This window comes from Cibotium barometz, chromosome 13 (assembly GCF_041138505.1).
Source record: "Cibotium barometz isolate CiBa-2024 chromosome 13, ASM4113850v1, whole genome shotgun sequence".
Classification (NCBI taxonomy): domain Eukaryota; kingdom Viridiplantae; phylum Streptophyta; class Polypodiopsida; order Cyatheales; family Cibotiaceae; genus Cibotium; species Cibotium barometz.
In genome coordinates this window covers 60,149,656-60,170,055 of record NC_141058.1, presented here as the reverse complement: position 1 = coordinate 60,170,055, position 20,400 = coordinate 60,149,656, and the positions used below count along the sequence as shown (strand labels likewise).

Sequence of the window (20,400 nt, the reverse complement as noted above, 5' to 3'; positions counted from 1 at the left end):
TCTAGAATCTAGATAGTAGGGCGGCGGCCCGCGAGCCTTGTGTGAGAGCCTAGAGGCTTGGAACTTGGAAGTTGGAAGCTAGAAGAAGCTTGAAAGCTTGAGCCTTGAGAGTTGTGTGTGCTTGTAGCCTTGTAGAGGCTTGTTCTTATATAGATAGGCAAGAGAGAGAGAGAGAGAGAGAGAGAGAGAGAGAGAGAGGAAAGCCTCAAGGGCAAGAGAGAGAGAGAGAGAGAGAGAGGAAAGCCTCAAGGGCAAGAGAGAGAGAGAGAGAGAGGGCCAAGCCTCAAAGGCTCAAGGCTCAAGGGCCAAGGCCCAAGGCCAAGCCAACAGCCATAAACGGCTAGAAACGGCAAGCGCAACGGCCAAAAACCGCGAGCACAACGCCAAAAAAACAGCCAGCAAAACGGCTCTCTGCCGTCCCCTCACAGAGCCGTCTCCCTGCGACGTCCCCGTCCCCTGTGAGTGACGCGTCGTGGGGGACGTCCGTCCGTCCCTGTCGCTATTCCGTCCCGATTCGGCGTCCCCGCGTTCCAAGCAGCCGTCCCTTCCGTCCCCTATGACTATGCCCTATCGTCTTTCCAAGACTTTAGAAGGCAATGTGAAGAAAGTCTTGCAACTTTTGCGAGATAATCAGCTCTACATAAACGCCAAAAAGTCTATCTTTGGTGTTAAGTTCAGTATTTGGTCTACATCATCAGTTCCAATGGGATTAGACGGGATCCATCAAAGGTTCAGGAGATCTTAGATTGGGACATTCCTAAGACCGCCCAAGAAATCCGCTCATTCGTAGGTCTTTGTCAGGCCTATAGTACCCATGTCCATCAGTTTTCCAACCTTGCAGCACCTCTTACCAACTTGCTCAAGGGGGTGAAGACTCGCAAGCAGGAAGTCTTAGTTACAGGCAAGGCGCTTGATGCATTCCGTGCACTCCAGAAAGCTGCCTTAGAAGCACCTGTATTAAAGTTAGCATCATCGGACGAACCTTTCGAGGTCATCATCGATGCCAGCAATGTAGCAATAGGTGCAATCCTCCAGCAGAACAACAGACCCGTGGCATATTACAGTAGAAAGTTGGATGTCGCCAAAAAGAATTATTCGGTATATGACAAAGAGCTTTTGGGTGTGATCACAACCCTGAAACATTGGAAGCCTTTTCTTTATGGACAGGTTTTCACAGTGAAAACAGACCACCAAGCACTTAAGTGACTTCAGACTATGCCAAGTGCCCAGTGGAGTGATCGACAGGCCAGGTGGAGTCAAATCTTCCAATAGTTTGGAGGTATGATTGAATACATCCCTGGTAAGCATAACCCAACAGCAGATGCTCTTAGTCGAAAGGCCAGCATCCAGGCAGTCCAAGAATCTACCATTCGCGAACTCACGGGGAAGGACTTAGATAGTATGAAAGACCAATATGTCGACTCCCCTGAGTTTGGTACTCAGTACAGTTTGGCCCTCTGACGCGATGTCTATGCACATGTACAAGCCTGTAAGATTTGTCAAAAAGTAAAGGTTCCACATACAAAGAAGGTTGGTTTTCTTCAACCTTTGCCTATCCCCGACGGACCTTTCATCGACATATCTATGGACTTTGTAGGGCCTCTACCAGCATCCACCGGATCTCGTAACACTCAGTGTTTTACCATTGTGAATCGCTTTAGTAAATTATGCATGCTCATCCCATGCAAGCATACGACCACAGCCGAGGACGTAGCCCGTTTGTTTCTCAAGCATTGGTATCCAATTTGTGGTTTGCCTAGCACCATAACATCAGATAGAGATTCCAAGTTTACCTCGCATTTCTTGAGGGCATTATTTGAAAATTTCGAAACTAAGTTGCAGTTGTCTAGTGCATTCCATCCGTAGACAGATGGCCGAACAGAACTTTATAACCAGTTGGCCTTTGATGTTCTCAAGTCATACTGTCATGACCAGTAGTCCAAATGGAAACATTATCTTCCATTGGTCCAAGCTATCTTGAACGACACTCATTCATCCAGTGTCGGATGGACTCCATATGAAGCAACCTTTGGTCGCCGTTTCTCTCCTCTTTTGATGAGATTGGTGTCTCCATCTCTAGAGACTAATAAAACCACGGAAGCATTTTCCGAAATCATTGAGTCAGTCAAGGACCGCTTGACCAAAGCACAGGAAGCATATAGCAGACAGGCGAATAAGTCTAGACGAGATGTCCACTTCAAGGAAGGGGATTGGGTCTATCTGCGTATCATGAAACAAAGATTGAAACAAGTGGGCAAACGTTGTCCCAAGCTTTCATTCCGTAGTTTTGGCCCTTTTCCAATAGTTAAGAAGTTAAGTGATGTCTCCATGAAGTTAAAGTTGCCTACCAGTTGGACAATGCATGATATTTTCCATGTTTCTTGGCTAAAACCATATGTTGGTCCAAAAGTGTTTGATGTTTCAGATGAACAGCAGCCAGACATGGTAGATGAAGCAGAAGTCATTGAGCCCGAGCAAATCCTTCATCATTGGAAGCATGGTTCCGATCGACAGATACGTCAGTTCTATACGAAATTCTGAGATCGAGGTACCCACGAAGCCGTATGGCTAGACGAGGAGTTCTTTCAAGAGTACCCCCAGTTGTTGGCGGACTACTTGGAAGCCATGAACCTGCCGCCAAGCTAAGCAAGAGGAAATGTCACATGCCCTCTGCACTGTAGTGCATGGTGACAAACTGGCTCATCATCAGCAGTGCAACATTTGTACAGTATTAGTTCCATTCAAGATGATATTTGTCGTACGCCGTGACCCCGTTGTATATCCTCAGTCCAGGATAAGTCAGGCACGAGCTACGTGGGTCATTCTCAACCAAAGTTAGTCAGTCAGTCAATCTAAGCCCCTTAACCCACTTAAAGAGACGCATTCATGCATATACAGTCAGTAGAAACCTTAGGGTTTGCATCAGAAAGCATGCTGCATATTGCACATCATTCATGCATAACATTTAGACCATTGCAGGAACCTCAGATTGAAGGAGCTATGAAAGCTCAGCTATCTGTTAGGGTTTCATGTGGGAGACATACACAGAGAAGAAGGGAGAGAGAGAGAGAGAGAGACATGTGGGGATAAGTCAACTCACACAAAGTATGAGTGTGTGACTCCCCTATCACACATGTATATTTGCTCTAGTACACATAGTGCACTTAGTACATTAAAAGTACTAAGTGTACTATGTACTAGACAACTTATGGGCTAGTACACACTATAAGGGTGGGCATAATGCCTTTACCCCAACAACCTCCCACTTAAAGGCAGTGTGCCCTTAAGTAAAGGAAAAGAAAAAATCAGCATGTACATGATATCCTGTGTGCCCTTCAGGTATCTCATGACACCTTTCACTGCTTCCCAATGCTTCTTGCCAGGGTTGGCCATGTATCTAGAAACCACTCCCACTGCAAATGCAATGTTCGGCCTAGTAGCAACCATGGCATACATGAGACTGCCACAAGCTGAAGCATACGGAATCTTATAGCCATATCAGCCCTGTCACTATCCGACTGTGGGCTGTCCATAGCACTGAGTTTCACATATGGAGGCAAAGGAGTACTAGTCTTCTTCCCCCCTTCCATATTGAACCTCTGCAAAACTTTGCCAATGTATTCCTTCTGAGACAAATACAACACATGCTGATTTCTGTCCCGAAGTATCCGCATACCCAAATGTGATTTGCATCACCCACATCCTTCATATCAAAGGTCTGATGCAGCCTCTTCTTCAAGGCATCCATCTCTTTACGAGATTTCCCGGCAATCAACATATCATCAACATACAAGATGAGGATCAATAGACTGCCATCCAAAGCTTTCTTGGTGTATAAGCAGTGATCTATGTCACTTCTCCTGAAATCCTGGGATTTCATGAATGTATCAAATTTATGATACCATTCCCTTGGTGCATGTTTGAGCCCATAAAGACTCTTTTTCAGCTTGCATACAAGCTTCTCCTTTCCATTCACTACAGAACCCTCTGGCTGTTGCATATATATCTCCTCATGGAGATCACCGTGAAGAAAAGCAGTCTTCACATCCATCTGAATCAAATCCAGATCATCATGAGCAACCAAAGCTAATACAGCTCTAAGTGTGGTCATTTTGACCACTGGAGAGAAGATCTCATCAAAGTCCACAATATATTCTTGCTTGAAGCCCTTAGCCACTAACCTGGCTTTGTATCTTGGCTTTGCATCAGGTGCAACTTTGAGCCTGTAAACCCACTTGCATGGCAAAACCTTCTTGCCTGCAGGCAAATGCACCAACTTCCATGTTCCATTTTTGTGCGGAGAATCCATCTCTGACTTCATAGCATGCTCCCAAAGAGCCTTGTCTGCCCTCTGTAAAGCCTCCTTATAACAAGAGGGCTCCCCACAATCAGTGAGCATCAAGTAGTCAACCCCTGGAACAAACCTGTCAGGGGGTCTGGAGGGTCTTGTGGACCTCCGTACCCAATGACCATCATTTGCAGGTTGCTATCCAGCCTACATATCACCTATTGGTGGCTCCTGTTCCATGCCATAAGGTTGAAAAATCATGCCCGGTATCTCCTCTAACTGTGGGATATCCATAGGGATATCTTCTGCCATCTCTGGCTGTCCATTTGGACCATTTTCAGCACCATTTAAGGGCTGGTTTTGTTGCTGTAATGGCTGACTTACAGCCCTTGGTTGTTGTCCATGATGTCCATCATCATCAAAGATGACTCTGCCAGGCTCCTGTTGCCTTGCAGGGTCCTTATACATGCATGTTTCATCAAAAATGACATCATTGCTGCGTATAATCTTTCTATTCACTGGATCCCAAAGTCTATACCCCATTTCACCTCTGTCACCATATCCTAGGAATATGCATTTGTGAGACTTAGGATCAAGTTTGGTGCGTATTTCCCTGCGTATGTGCACGTACGCAACGCAACCAAACACTCTCAAGTGCTTGTAGGACGGAGGCTTCCCTGTCCATACTTCCTCTGGCACTTTCCCACCAAGCCTCGTGTTAGGTGACCTGTTTATAAGATGAACGGCTGTCATAACAGCTTCAGCCCAAAAACCATGAGGTAACGCAACATGTGACAACATAGAACGGACCTCCTGAATGGTCCTGTTCATCCTCTCTGCTGTCCCGTTTTGTGGAGGATCATAAGGAGTAGAGAGCTCCCTCTTGATGCCTTTAGCATCACAAAAGTCCTGAAACTGTTTGGATATATACTCTCCACCATTGTCGGAACGCAAAGCCTTCAGTGTTTTGCCAGTTTGATTCTCAACAAAAACTGAGCAACAAACTTCTCAAACACTGAGAATGTATCACTCTTCAAACGAAGAGGATAAACCCACACCTTGCGTGTGGCATCATCAATAAAAGACACAACATATTTTGCCCCTCCCAAAGAAAGCTGAGGCATCTCACATACATCTGTATGCACAAGCTCTAACTGAGCATCTTTCTGTCCAAGAGCTTTCTTGTGGGGGCACTGGAGTTGCCTGCCATATATACAATGCTCACAAAACTGAAAACTTGAGAACTTCAGAGAAGGCAAGTAACCAAAACGAGACAATTGCTCCATTCCTTTGACACTCATGTGTCTCAACCGGCTATGCCACATAGAGATTTCCGGCAGCTCGGTTGCATTTACATTAGCATGGTGACAAACATTAGCATGCATGAAGTAAAGAGTGTCCACCTTAGAGCCTCTAGCAACAACCAGTGAGCCCTTACTAATCTTCCACTTTCCACGACCAAATGTGGTAACATAATCAGTATCATCAAGCTGTCCAGTAGAAAGCAGGTTCTTATTGATCTCAAGCACATGCCTGACATCATGGAGCATAAGCTGTGAGCCATCTGAAAACACAAGCCTCACATCACCTCTGCCAAGAATCTTGCATGCATGGTTGTCACCCAAATAAACTACTCCTTCATTGCCAGCAGTATACCTGACAAACAAGTCTCTGCAACCTGTGACATGAAAGGAGGCACCTGAATCAATGATCCATGAGTGCATACCATGACCATCTCCTGCAAGAAGTGAATGGGCATCAAGTGAAGACGTGAATAGGACTTCATCCTCACTGTCACCTGCATGTGACACATTGACTTCTTCAATCTTGACTCCACTTTTGTCCTTTGGCTTTGCATCTTTGGCTTCATCTTTGTCTTTGTCTTTTCCTTTGCCCTTTTCCTTTTGATCATTCTTCCATTTGTAGCATTGCTTTTTGATATGTCCCTTCTTGCCACAATAATGGCATTCCAAGTTCTTTTTGGAGAGGGACTTGCTCCTTCCCCGTTCTTGGCTTTTACCCCTTTGCTGGGATCTCCCACGTGCATTCATTGCATTGGACTTTCCAACAGAGTTGTTTTTCCTGTTCATCTCTTCTTGAAGAAGAGCACCCTCCACATCTGCATATGACAGCATAGCATTTGAATTGCTAGTGGCTGTCCTGAATGTGTCCCAACTCTCTCGCAAAGTGCATAAGAGAAAGATGGCTTTGAACTCATCGTCCATTGCCAACTTTTGATTGATGACTTGGTTGACAACACCATTAAACTCATTTAGATGGGCTGTCATAGACGCCCCTTCCTTCATTTGAAGACATATGAGTTTCTTCAACCAATACACTTTGCTTGAGGCACTTTGCTGGGCATACAAGTAAAGTGTCTGACACAGACAACATGATGGTGGATCTTGCCAGCTCATCCATATCTTCCCATTCTTCAGCAGTAAGAGAAGCGGGCATTACACCCCTTTCTTTGATGGGCTTGTGCTGCTTCTTCTGGAGCAACACATTATAGCACTGGGTTTGCCAAATGTCATAATTATGTGAGCCTTCAAGCTTCTTGATGTGAAGCAATGAAGAGCTCTCACCTGTGGTTGCCATACCAATATGCAACCTTTGTCAATGCCTGACTCCTTGCAAGATGTGCAAACACTGCACCAAAAGCACACAGAGTGCTCACAGTTGTTCTCCCAAAGTTTATCTCCCATTGCGGAAGCAAGAATGCAACTCTCTTCCCACTGAATGTGATAAAATCACCAAAATCTGGTTGCTGCAGATTTATGACAGCACCTTAGATGTGCTCTGTTCCCCTTCCAAAGTACTGTACAACAGTACTAAGTGCTCACCATGTACCAAACCTGTACCGACAAGTACAGCAGCTGAAAATGAACCTTTTCCTCACTCAAATCAATGTACAGCCATGCCAAAACTTGTACAAAGTTGTACCAAATCTGTACCAGCAAGTACAGTAGCAATAAATGCTCTCCTGGCTGTCCAAAAGAGTGAAAATCAGACCTTGACAGTCCCTACCACTGCATACAACAGTCCCGGACAGAAATTAGGCAAAAGCCCCTTGACTGCAAGTGGATTACTGAGGGTTCAAGGCATAAAAGTCTTCCCTGCTGCTTTGCCAAGCTCAACAAGCACAAAATCTTGAAAAGCCCCTTGATTCAAGATCAATTTCTGATCATGAATGGTACATTAATGCACATGAAGGTATCCAGAGTCTTCACAATACTTCCCCCTGGCCACATATACATCCAATACATAAAAGCCCCTTGATTTACTGACACATTGAGTGCTTGACAGGCATCAACACATTGCCCAAAGCATCAAATGCCAGTGCCTGCATGCAAATCAATCCAATTGGCACAAAAGCCCTTTGATTTGCACTCCAATTTCCTGCAATTTTGCGAGATTGCTCACATCATACAGCATGTATTAATTCCCAATGACACAATTACATCAAAAGCCCCAAATTTTGACATCCAATTTCCTGCAAATTGATCCGGAATGTGACCAATGTCACGCAATTGTTGCCAATTGTGTTCAAATCTGAGCAATTTGGCACGTGTACCTGCTCAATTGATGAAAATGGAAATGCAAAATCCCAAAAAATTGAAGCAAAATACCTCAGACAATTTCTAATTTTTGTTTCAGAAAGGGAGGAGTCGTATTGCTCTGATTCGTGAACTGATGATGCTGCTGCTGCTGCTGTGCAGGTATTGAGAGGGCAGTTGTATTCGTGCAGGTTGGCGTAGACAGGCAGCGCTGATTAGGGGGGCTGGCTATGAGCTGGCAGGTACTGGCGAATCAGACCCACACACGGCAACACTCGTGGGCGGGGTATCCTGGCGATGGACGAGTCCAACGCTATAGAGGCACTGTCGGAGGCACCTGCTCTCACCGAAGCTGACGGGCTGCACACAGATGGTGGCGGGTTGTGCTCGCCCAGCCTGGCTTCGACGGCTCACTCGTAGGCGACTTCAGTCCATCTTGCGTTTTCTGCATCCATACAGTTTTCAGCATTCATTCATTCATCGTTTTGCTCCAGCCACTTGGTGAAGGTAAAACGCAGCATTCTCATTCATTTACAGCATTCATACACAGTCTAGAACTGTCCCAAACAACCCCTCTCTCAGCCCTAGCTTTGCATCCCTCCCTCATACCATTGGGAAGAGTGCATAGGCTCGAGATTGGACATCTTTGGTACTTCTACAGCAGTGCGCAGTTCAGCCCAACACTTGGTCTTCATAGGTCTTGCGTTTGGCTTATCGCCAGTCACACCGTCAGTCTCTTTAAAGATAATAAAGTAAATACTACCTCGGTAACGGGATAGGGGGCCCTTCAATGGGTAATTCGGGACCCCATACGGTGTACAGTTCTCATCTCTCTCATATCCCTCTCTCATACCTCTCTAAAGTTTGAAGTATTAAAGTGGATTGCTAAACTCACGAAACTCAAGATGCAGTCTATTTGATGTGATAGTCCGTGGCAAACCACCAATGGGATACCAAAACCGAATGAACAAGTGAGCTATGTCCTCGGCTGTAGTTGTCTGCTTGCATGGAATGAGCATGCAAAACTTACTGAATCTGTCAACAATCATCATACACTGTGTGTTTCTAGATCCAGCTCAAGCACTGATGTCGTGAAAGGATCCCTCAAGAATAGGCAAAGACTGAAGTAACTCTGCCTATTGTTTGGTACGAGGAACTTTCACCTTTTGACATATCTGACATGATTGGACGTGTTGGTAGACAATCCGTTACATCTTAGGCCAATAGAATGACCTCTCTAACTTCTCCAAGGTACTATTGATACCCCTATGGCCCCCAACAAGAGAATCATGGGCATTGTGGAGAAGGACTTGGCACTTTTCTTTTAGTACAAAAAGACGGTTTTTGAAAAACAACCAACCATCATGGATACTATAGTGACCAGGTTCTAAATGGAGGGCCAACTGATATTGAGTCCCGAACTCTTCCGAATCCGGATATTGTGCCTTCATAATGTCCAAGTCTTTGCCTTGAATTTCTAGCACAGTGGACTCCTGCAATGTCTAAATAGTGCCCTTTCAACTAAGAGCATTAGCAATGGGGTTATTTTTGCCCGGGACGTATTCAATCATTCTCCCAAATTGTTGGAACAATTGACTCCACCTGGACTGCCTCTCACTCCATTGGGCATTGGGAATGGTTTTTGCAACCATTTAAGTGCCTGGTGATCTGTCTTAATTGTGAAATCCCTCCCGTAAAGAAAGTGCTTCCAATGCTTAAGAGAAGTTATCACCCCCAAGAGCTCTTTGTCATACACCGAATAATTCTTTCGCCGTTATTCAATTTGCGGCTATAATAAGCCACAGGCCTTCCATCTTGCTGTAAAACAGTGCCAATGGCAAGGTTACTTGCATCGGTAATCACCTCGAAAGAATCATCCCATGATGCCAACTTCAAAATTGGTGACTCAGAGGCAACTTTCTTCATTGCCTGGAATGCCTCTAGAGCCTTGTCCATGATGGACACTTTTTGACGAGTCTTCACACCCTTGAGCAAGTCAATGAGAGATGCCGCAAGGTCAGAAAACTTGTCCATGTGTGTGTTGTAGGCCTGACAAAGACCCACAAATGAGTGGATTTCCTGGACTGTGGTGGGAACATCCCAACTGAGAATGGCTTGTACCTTTTCAGGGTCAAGGCTAATACCTGATGAACTGATGATGTATCCCAGGTAATGGATTTCATGTACTCCAAACTCACTCTTCTTGGCATTGATAAACAACTCATCATCCTGCAAGAGTTGCAAAACCTGGGCCACATCTCGCTCATGCTGCTCTGCAGTCCCTGAGAAGATAAGAATGTCATCTAAGAAGATGAAGACACATTTGCCAATGAGATCCCGAAAAACCAAAGACATCATTTTGTTGAATGTCGTTGGTGCATTGGTGAGGCCAATTGGCGAAGACTATACCTGCTTGGGCTTACCCAGCTCCTAATACTAAGCAACAGTCAGTGCCCGTGCATAAGTTTGAGGCTCAAAATTCCTCACTGGGTACCTAATGGTAGTGTCTAAACCTCGAATACTCCTTGAGCTTATCTTCTTCCGATATGCCCAACTACTAGGCCATTGTAATGACCTTGTTGGAATAGGTCAAACCAAGGAAACCACCCTGAGTGAGTTTGTGAAACTCGTCCTCAAGATTGGTCATGTACTGTGGTGGAAGAAAACGGGCTTTGAGGTCAGCCACAAAGGTAGTCCAATGAAAGTGAAATTGGCTTATGATGGGGTTTGTGTGAAGTTGTGACCAATGCTTCCACAGCTTCCCCAGTGAGTTGGGGTGCTACTACATGGACTTTGTCTTGTGGATCTGTAATTTTAGCTAAGGGAAAATGAGCATCAAATTGATAAATAAATTGAGTAACAGCAACATGATCACATGTACCATCACTTACTAAAATTTGGAGAGGTTCATATGACGATGGTGGTAGGGGCGGTGGAGGACGAGGAATTAGGAGCCTGCTGAGGGAGGGCCGCCAGAATCTATGCCATCGTTTGCTGATGCTGGATTTGCATAGCCTCCAAGTCGAGTCTTTGTTGGAACTCTCGGTTGGCTTTTTCTCAACGATGCTAGTCTTCCTCATATTTGCGTGTGGCTTCCTTCCTTTGTTCCTCCGCACTTCTCAGCTCTTTCTCTTCTTTTTGCTTCTTCGTCTTTTGTCACGACCCTGTGTATTTTTGGCAATTCGTCACTCCGAACATTGGGCATGGTGGTCAGTATGCAAGACATTTGTTAAATGTTCACACTTGGGGTCAAAGGTGACACTAGGAGTTCCTTTTCATAACCCCATGTGGGGGGAGAGGACAAAGGTTTGAAATCCTTTCTTCTTTTTTTTTCACCCTTTTTGGTGGATCGTGGCCCCTCTGCTAGTATTGGAGAAAACGCTTCTTTTGGAGGAGTGGGGCAGCTGCAACTCTTACACGTTTTTTCTTTCTCCCTTGCAAAATAGGTATATATAGCTAGATGAATCCAAGAACATGCCCAAATTCACCTTTTAGGAATGTGCATGTTATATACTCATGGTAGTCAACCCACAAGACTATATAGCTATCAACTCCATTATGCATAGTATGGACTAGATACTACGACATCCCCACTAACGTCATCAGTGCCCAATAGTGGGTGTAGAACTCTGTATCAAGATATGCTCTCACACATGCACTCCACACACACACACACACACACATAAGAGCATATATTCACACAAAGCCCTTCATACTGCGTTTCTGTCAAACCTCCGGAGATGCAGGGCAGACTTAGCCATAATGAAGCCTAGCACTAAGGGAAGTAGCAAATTAGTACAACAAATAAGTAGTTGATAGGGCAAATGCACCGCTAAAGATAGAAAGAACAAGCACAATATCAACTGGCCGCAACTCGGACGAAAACTTCACAATGTGAAATCTGCATGTCTGACGCAAGAATGAGGAAGACCGTACGTCGGCTGAGTATCCACCAATCCAAGGCTCTGCGGAAGACTCTTCGGGCCACTGATGCAAGTCCAGATACCTGTAGGACAGCACATATGCTGGCTGAATGTGCAGAGGAGCTTCCTTAGTTGCTTGGAATTAACTGGATGCTAAACTGCTGTCTTATCTTTTCTGAATACTTGAATATTTGAATGGACAAGATGCGATTGCTTTTATATGCTAATGGGCTGCTGGTCGGCCAATTTGGAGGCTGTCGGCCAGTTCTAGGGACCTGAAAATTGCCTCCAATCAGTATTAAATGCTGCGCTTATGTAAAGTTGACTTTTTTGCTGCTGCCCGACTTGCATGGCCGACTGGATGTTTGTGCCCAGAATGCTGTCGGCCTGCTGCAAATGCTGGCCGACTCGGTACAACCTGCTCCCATACTGGTCGGTTGGTCTATCATGTGGTCCAGGGCTAAGTTGAGCCCTTGGGCAAGCCAAATAGGCCCATGGACTTTCCTACTAACTTCTACATGCCTGCTAAGGCTTGACCTAATGCTAAGGCTGACGTCTACATGCACTAACTCATGAATTCTCCAAGTGGGTTATGAGGACTAACACTTGACTAACCTCTAAGGCTTAGAGACTGACCAATGTAGCTCGTGCTTGACTATCCCTGGACTGAGGGCTCACAATGGGGTCACGGCGTATAAAAAGGTGCTACTTCTGTCACATATGATCATGCCAGTGTGTCGCTATGTACCCCAGTGTAGGGTGCACGTGACAATTTAGGTGCCAAATGGTGACATGATCCTAATGGAGAGGCAATTAGCCTAGAGATTTGGCATTGGCAACCCATTACCTTCCTCAATACTCCTTTAAATCCTCGCCAAATATATCGATTGTCGCCTCCCTTCCTCCATGACTTGATTCATGGTACCCAAGCATGCTTAATCTAGGATAGGAGCATCCTAGATAGCATCTTTACTTTCTTAAAAAGCATCAATTGGGCCTTAGGCCAAAGCCAAGTTCTTATGGACTTTTCCATTTCCCAATCGGACCATCACGGCTGGCCCGTGGCCTCTTTCTCTTCTTGTTTGTGGCCGAGACCATAAGCACCTTTTTAAGGGTGCAGGACACAGCATTAGATGGCCTTACTTTACCCATCCGCACCTTCAAGGAGCTCCTAGACTCTGAGTTTATGAATGATACTAGAGCTTACCTTGCCAATGATGAGAGCAGCATTTTGCTACTGCAGTCAAGGAAATCTGTCCCGCCTCAGGGGCAACAAACAAGCAACTGTCAAGGTCATGTGAATTCTAGGTAGGACTCCACCCAAGGGAGAACAAAAAATACAAGAAATCCATTTCCTCTAATAAGAAAAAGGGACCATGTTCCAGGCTACATCCAGAGAAAAAAACTTTACCTCGAAGTCGACTTTCGGGACGGGAGGCAGTTTAGCGAGAAAATCCGCCGGGCGTTTGGAGCTGCGCCGCATCTCGTCTTCGATGAGCTTGTCGACGTCAGCTTTCACCTTAGGATCAGAGTAGTCATGGTCGATGTACGGCAGAGCGTCCACGTCAGAATTGTCCAGCACGCCAGAACTCCAGACCGCTGCTTGTCCTTCGATCATCAACACGTCTCCCATCGAGATCTCCACGCAGGAATGAGAGGGCAGAACACAGCCCGTCGTCTCGTCCACCCTTAGCAACGAATAGTGAAAGGTTTATATCAATCGTATTTCAAATGAGTGCATAAATAATGATTTGAAGTTTTGACGCTACACAATAAGGCCCTAGCCACCTAAAATTGATGTAAGGATTACTTCAAAAGGCAACTTAATAATGAAAATATGCAAGAAAAGGGGTCTCTAAACCAATATTTAACAAAGGAAAGGGTCTTTGAACGAATATTTAATACAGGACTTTGAGAGAGCAACTTCTCAATATTGATAAAGTCATGTGCCAACCATGCCTCTTACCGAGTTAAAGGTATTGGTGAGATAGTTCTCACTACTATTAAAGGTAAAGATCTTTGTCTTTAAAATGTACTTTTTGTTCTACAAATTTAAAAAAAATATGCTCTCTATGCCCACTCTAGCAAGGAGGGGACTTAATGTTAAATTTGCAGATGATAAATACATTGTCCATGGTGGACAAGATATACAGATTATAATTACTGGATCTTTAGCCACCAGTGGTCTATATAAATTGGGCATGTATAACAAGTGTGATGTTGCTTATCTAGTAGATACTTCTAATGAAAAGAAAGATGCCCAATTGTAGCATGCTAGATTTGGCCACACTTCTATTGGTAGTTTGATGCTTTTTGCAAAAACATGGAATCAACTTGATTCACCACTAAGATATGTTTTTTGAAGGATGCATCCTTGGTAAAATTTCTCGCACATCTTTCTTAAATAATATAGCAATAGAGCTTATCACAAATTGCAGCTCATACATAGTGATATGTGTGGTCCAATGAGAACTTCTTTAGGAGGAAACTTATATTTTGTTACATTCTTTAATGATTTACAGCAAGTATAGTTGTTCTTATAGCAAGTATGGTTGGTCTTACCCTACGGTTAGTCTTACTCTATGAAATAAAAATTAGAGTTATTTTCTAATTTTCAACACTTTGTTGCTAATGGTTGAAAATGAAATTGGCTTTAAAATTCAAACTCTCCATTCAAACAAAGGGTGTGAATATATGTCTAATGCATTCAAAGATTTTTTGGCACAAAAAGCATTAAGCATCAGTGTACAACTCTTTATACACCATGATAAAATGGTGTTGCTGAGAGATAAAAAGGCATTAAGTGTCAATGTACAACTCCTTATACACCATAATAAAATGGTATTGCTGAGAGACAAAAAGGCATTAAGCATCAGTGTACAACTCCTTATACACCATAACAAAATGGACAAAAAGGCATTAAGCATCAGTGTACAACTCCTTATACACCATAACAAAATGGACAAAAAGGCATTAAGCATCACTGTACAACTCCTTATACACCATAACAAAATGGCATTACTAAGAGACAAAAAGGCATTAAGCATCACTGTACAACTCCTTATACACCATAACAAAATGGCATTACTAAGAGACAAAAAGGCACTAAGCATCACTGTACAACTCCTTATACACCATAACAAAATGGCATTACTAAGAGACAAAGCTTCATAGGTGCATGGTTAAAGTTTAGTAGCTTCCACATAAGTTTTCGATGAAAGTAATTCTTTGTGCTACCTATGTGCTAAACAGGTGCCCCACTATAGCTTTGAAAACAATCACTCCTTATTATGAGGCTTGGTTCCATTAAAAACCTAGAGTTGAACACATGCATGTGGTTATTTGGCATATGTATATATGCTAGTGCAAAGAAAAACTAAGCTTGACGATAAGGCGGTGAAATGTATTTTTATTGCTTATAGTGCTGAAAGCAAAGGTTATCATCTTTATGATCCTCTCATAAAGAAGATTATTGTCAGTAGGGATGTCATTTTTGTAGAGGATTCTGTCTATCTAATGATGGAGTCCAATAAGCATGCCTATGCTAATTCTCATAGCATATTTGATAGGTTATTACCTTTGCCTAGTATGATGGATTACTACCTATGCCAATTCTCCGAACATGTTTGATGGGTTATTACTTATGCCAATTCTCTGAACATGTTTGATGGGTTATTTGTTGATTCTCATTAGATTTTGCCTACTGATCCTTATTTGTTTGCAATGGGGGAATGCTCAAGGATTTGATGTGTCAACTTCTAATCACCTGGAAGATGCAATAAATGCTAAAAGATCATCAATCAATGAATCTAGACTTATGCCTAGATGGATTAGAAACACCTTGCATAATATAAAATTGTACACTCCTTTGAAGAGTAGAACTAGATCTGATGCTCAAACGAATTCTTCAGTAGATATTACTAAGTTTGCATTTCTTAGTTCTCTACATGATGTAGATGATCTTGTGTCTTTTGAAGAGGCTTAAGAAGATCCAATTAAGTGAAAGCCATAAGGATAAAATGGTACTTGGGATTTAATGGATCTACCACTTAACAAAAAAGCTATTGTACTAATTGGGTTTTCAAAATCAAGAGAAAGGTAGATGGATCTGTTGACAAATTCAAGGTCAGATTTGTTGCAAAAGATTACGCCCAGCAAAAGGGATTATTATGATGAAACTTTTGCTCCCACTTCCCTTATGATCACTATTCGATTTGTTATTGCTTTGGCAGCACATCATGGATGAAAAGTGCACCAGTTGGACATCAAGACATAGTTCTTAAATGGTGACTTGTAGGAAGAAGTTTATATGAGTCAACCAATTGGATTTGTCCAAACTGGTCAAGGACATAAGGTATACAATCTTAATAAATCTCTATATGGTCTAAAACAAGCTCTCGGAGCTTGGTATCAAAAGATCCATGCCTATTTAATTGGATAAGGATTTTAATAGTTCTATGGAAAGCACTTTATATGTGAAAAAGGATAAGCAAGATTTACTTGTATGTATATGACATGCACCAACAAGAATGTCATTACAACTTTCAAGGCTTGACCTTACCTCAAGTTTTAAGATGTCAGATCTTGGTCTTTTGTACTTCTACTTAGGTATGCAGTTTATATGGCAAGATGATGGTATAGTCATTAAGCAGTCAAAGTACATCAAGGCATTTTTTGAGAAGTTCAATACGAAAAGTTCTTACACTAGGTCGCTTACTCAACTATTCTCTTATTTAAAGAGGATTGTTACAAACCACCACATCACCACAGGTAACCTCCTCTTCTTATTCTTTTATTCTTGCACTTTGTGGTATAACTCACAAGAGTATATCAAATGTAAATGTGTTTCAAAAAAATTATTGTTCTTCAAAGTGATGCTTTAAAAAAATGTACCCTTTCTTTTTAATGCCAACTTAATTGCATGCTAGTTTACTATATAATTAACCTTTTAAATGAAGTTTACTATATAGTTTTAGTATATAATGAATTTTTTAAATGAAGAATAATTAATAGGCTCCCTTAGTTTGGATTTGGATTTCAAATCACACTAAGGGTCCCATGAGAGAGAAGGGATATAGGAGGAGGCCACTTTTAAATGTCATAGTTATTTCAAAGATTGGCAAGCATTCTCTCTCTCTCTCTCTCTCTCTCTCTCTCTCTCTCTATATATATATATATATATATATATATATATATATATATATACACATACACACACACACACACATACATACATACACACACATATATGTATGTATGCCTGCATGCATACATATATGTATGTATGTATGCATGCGTGTATACATGTATGCCTGCATGCATACATGTATGTATGTATGTATGCCTGCATGCATACATGTATGTATGTATGCATGCGTGTATGTATGCATGCGTGCGTGCATGTATGTATGTGTGTGTACATCATTGTGCCTTTTAGGCCAACATCAGGTGACTTCCTGAGGGATGACACTAAGATGTCGAAGAAAGTATTTAGAACCATAGCGACTATCATATGAAATGTAGAAGCCATTTCAGACCCAAAAATAATACTAAGCAATTATTGCTTTAGGACTTCTTTAATAAACTAGAACTCTAAAATAAGGTACCATGATCTGGATAATAAAGGAACTCACAGCCGCACATCTTAAGCAAAAGGGGGCAAAACTTGAGAGTGAGGCAGCACACCCAAGGCAAGAAAGTAGGTGGTCCTTTACAAAGGACATGAGCTTTGACAAGAGTTTCATAACCAAAAAGGGGGGACGAAAGAGAGTGAGGCAACACACAAGGCAAGAAAATGGGTGGTCCTTTTTTAAGGAAGAGAGCTTTAACAAGAGTTTCATAACCAAAAATTAAAAGTCTCCCATTATTTCATTAGTGGGCCTATAGCCCACAAGATCACACCAGCCAACTTATAGATTTTATTTTATTTTTTGGTTATTTTAAAGCCCGCTGGAATTTTACTCCCTAATTGATGTTTAGACTTGTATTGGATTCTAAAGATGTTGCATGAGCTAGTTCCTTAGGTCATCTTTTTTCCCTCTTGTAATCATTAAAACAGTATCATCACCATCATCTTTCAAATCTATTGTTAACCATCAGTTAACATATCCACTTTTCGCTCCCAACAATAATTTTGTAAGAGTGCAAATGCCTACTTTTTATAACCTTATGATATATTTTTTACATTGTGTGCTTTAATGATAGCAATGTAATGGGATTTCAAACTCTAAAATCTAAGAGCCAAAAAACATTTGTACATAGTTTCATATACTCATGAGTGGGAATCGGCACCATAAGTCACTTTTGAGGAATGAGAAAGAACATTCTCCACTATGTAAAACTTGATTCTACTCTCTTGTGCTCTTGTGTTGCAAGATTTAGCTAGTGTGGTAGTGTGTGTGAATTGAGAGAGGGAGTGGTTAGCATGTTTGTGTGAGAAAGCTCATCATCTTTGTCTGCTCTCCATTGCATGAGTGAGAAATTAAGGTAGTGTGCAAGGTGATCTACTAGTAGCTTTATGTTTTCTTTTGGGAGTGTTTTTGTTAGCTAGGCAACAAGAAGCAACCAATGATTACTTTGTCAAGTAGAGAGGCTAAGTACAAGGGCACTACTATGGCAGCATGTGTTGTGGTTGCAAAAGCTACTTGTATATATGGGTGATCCCATGGATAGGAATGTTGTAATTTATTGTGTGACAACATGAGCATCATACAATTATCTAACCTAGTGTATCATGCTAGGACAAAGCACGTTAAAGTGCATTATCATTTCATGAGGGAGAAGGTTCAAGCAAGTGATGTAGATTTGGTATATATCAGCACACAGGATTAAGCAACTGACATCTTCACAGTGAAAATGGGTACAGAGAAGCTGTGTAGGTTCAAGAAGAGCTTACTTGGAGTTGAGCTCAAGGGGGAGTGTTGAGATATCGAGCTCAAGGGGGAGTGTTGAGATATCGAGCTCAACCAGTACACTAGGATGACAACTCCACATTGATAGAGTTGAGCTCAAGGGGGTGTTGAGATATGGAGAGTAGCATGAGGAGGAGTGTTGAGATATTAAGCTCAATGAGTGCAGATATGAATGACATGCCATGATGACAGCTCCACCAACTATGCCACTGGCACCCATTTTGGTTCACTAGAGTTATGCATAGATAAAATGCCAACTTATGTAGTTGGGTTCACACTATGGACTAACCTTTGTATGTTTTACCAAGAGAGCAATTTTTCTTATAGTATGAACTCTTACCTTTATGTTATGGTTGTAGAGAAGAAAAGGGAATAAAAGAAAATCTAGCCATCCATCTCTCTTGTGTGCATGTCTACTCGTGTGTGTGTTTTTGCTTGTAAGGAGCTAAAGCTCACACTCTCCCCCGTATTCTTCTCATTAAACTTGAAAATTTAGAGCCGTGGAACCTCTCTTATATCCCTAAAACATCTCAAAAAGACATGGGTTCATTATCTCAAAAAATATTACAGTGCAGATCAATGTAGCAACCCCCTCACACACATGTTTGGCAAGGACCTCAAGCGTTGGCAGCTCTAACACCAATCTCTTACCTTTTAAGACACAACAAACTGCCAAAATTGAAGTCACCAAAGTGGGCATATGATAGCTCTAGATCACTCATAACACGTGTGGTAGTAACTTTACAAGCATTATGAGCCAATCTCTCATACATGTCCAACCTATAAAGTCCATGGCTTAGAGTACTAGATATACTATTAGGATGTCTCCATCACTCTGGTCATGAACTATACACCTATCATCAACAAATCTGATCACTAGGCATCCCTTAGCAATGGCAGAGAGAGTGATAGCATGCTCTTTTTAATGCCTGGCATAAGCAAGACTTTTGAGAGAGTGATTATTTCACCATTTGCAACATTAGTGAGAACAACCTTACCAACTCCTTTACTAGGATACGAGGATTCGTTTGTAGATGTAACTGTGCCTCCTTAAGGAATAACCTCAAGTGAGGAAAATAAATCATGCTAAGAAGTAATATGCTTGCTACTAACACCACTATCAAAGTACCAAACATGCTGATCTATCACTAATATACATACATCATGGATAGAAGGATCATAACTACACTACATAATGAATGCCCAATCATCCTATGTATATTTTATTGACTCCTTCATTTCAACACTTAGTATTGATGCATCAACTCACAACCATGCCTGACTTTTTCTTATTCTCCTTCTCTAGCCTTTACTTTGTATTCATTGATATATCTGCTTGGCTTCTAACACTAGTTTCTTTTTAGGCTTATCACCCCCCTTCTCGGCATCCTTTCCAAAAGAGTGGGTTGATTCTGCCTTTGCCTTATAGCCAGCCTAAAAAGGCTTTACCTTTACCTTTTTTATTTTGGTAGCAAATGCCTGATCTCCCATATCTATACTAGTTCGGTTTTGCCAAGATTGTTCTTCTTACAAAAGTACTGTAACCAACAATTTGAAAGTAAGGACATTGGGGCTACCCTTCATCACATAAGACAAAGTGTAGATTCAAAACCTTAGTATAAATCCAATGGAGCTATGAGAATAGTAAACACCAAAGAATTGTCAGGATAGGCCTCATTAATACATGCCAATTGTGCTCCCTGAGATCTTGAATCCTTATG

The 20,400-nt window shown here is 42.2% G+C and overlaps 1 protein-coding gene across 2 annotated transcripts in view; it reads right to left on the bottom strand.

The window, feature by feature from the left end:
- Positions 1-13,508, bottom strand: part of MOS4 (modifier of snc1,4) — a 61,753-nt gene extending 48,245 nt beyond the window's left edge. The window contains exon 1 of one of the 2 annotated variants that reach the window (XM_086807805.1): positions 13,180-13,508. In XM_086807805.1, the coding sequence (XP_086663931.1) occupies positions 13,180-13,401 (222 nt within the window). In that variant the 5' untranslated portion in view covers positions 13,402-13,508. The remainder of the gene's footprint in view (positions 1-13,179) is intronic. The other variant, XM_086807806.1, reaches the window with a different exon arrangement.
- Positions 13,509-20,400: the final 6,892 nt, after the last annotated feature.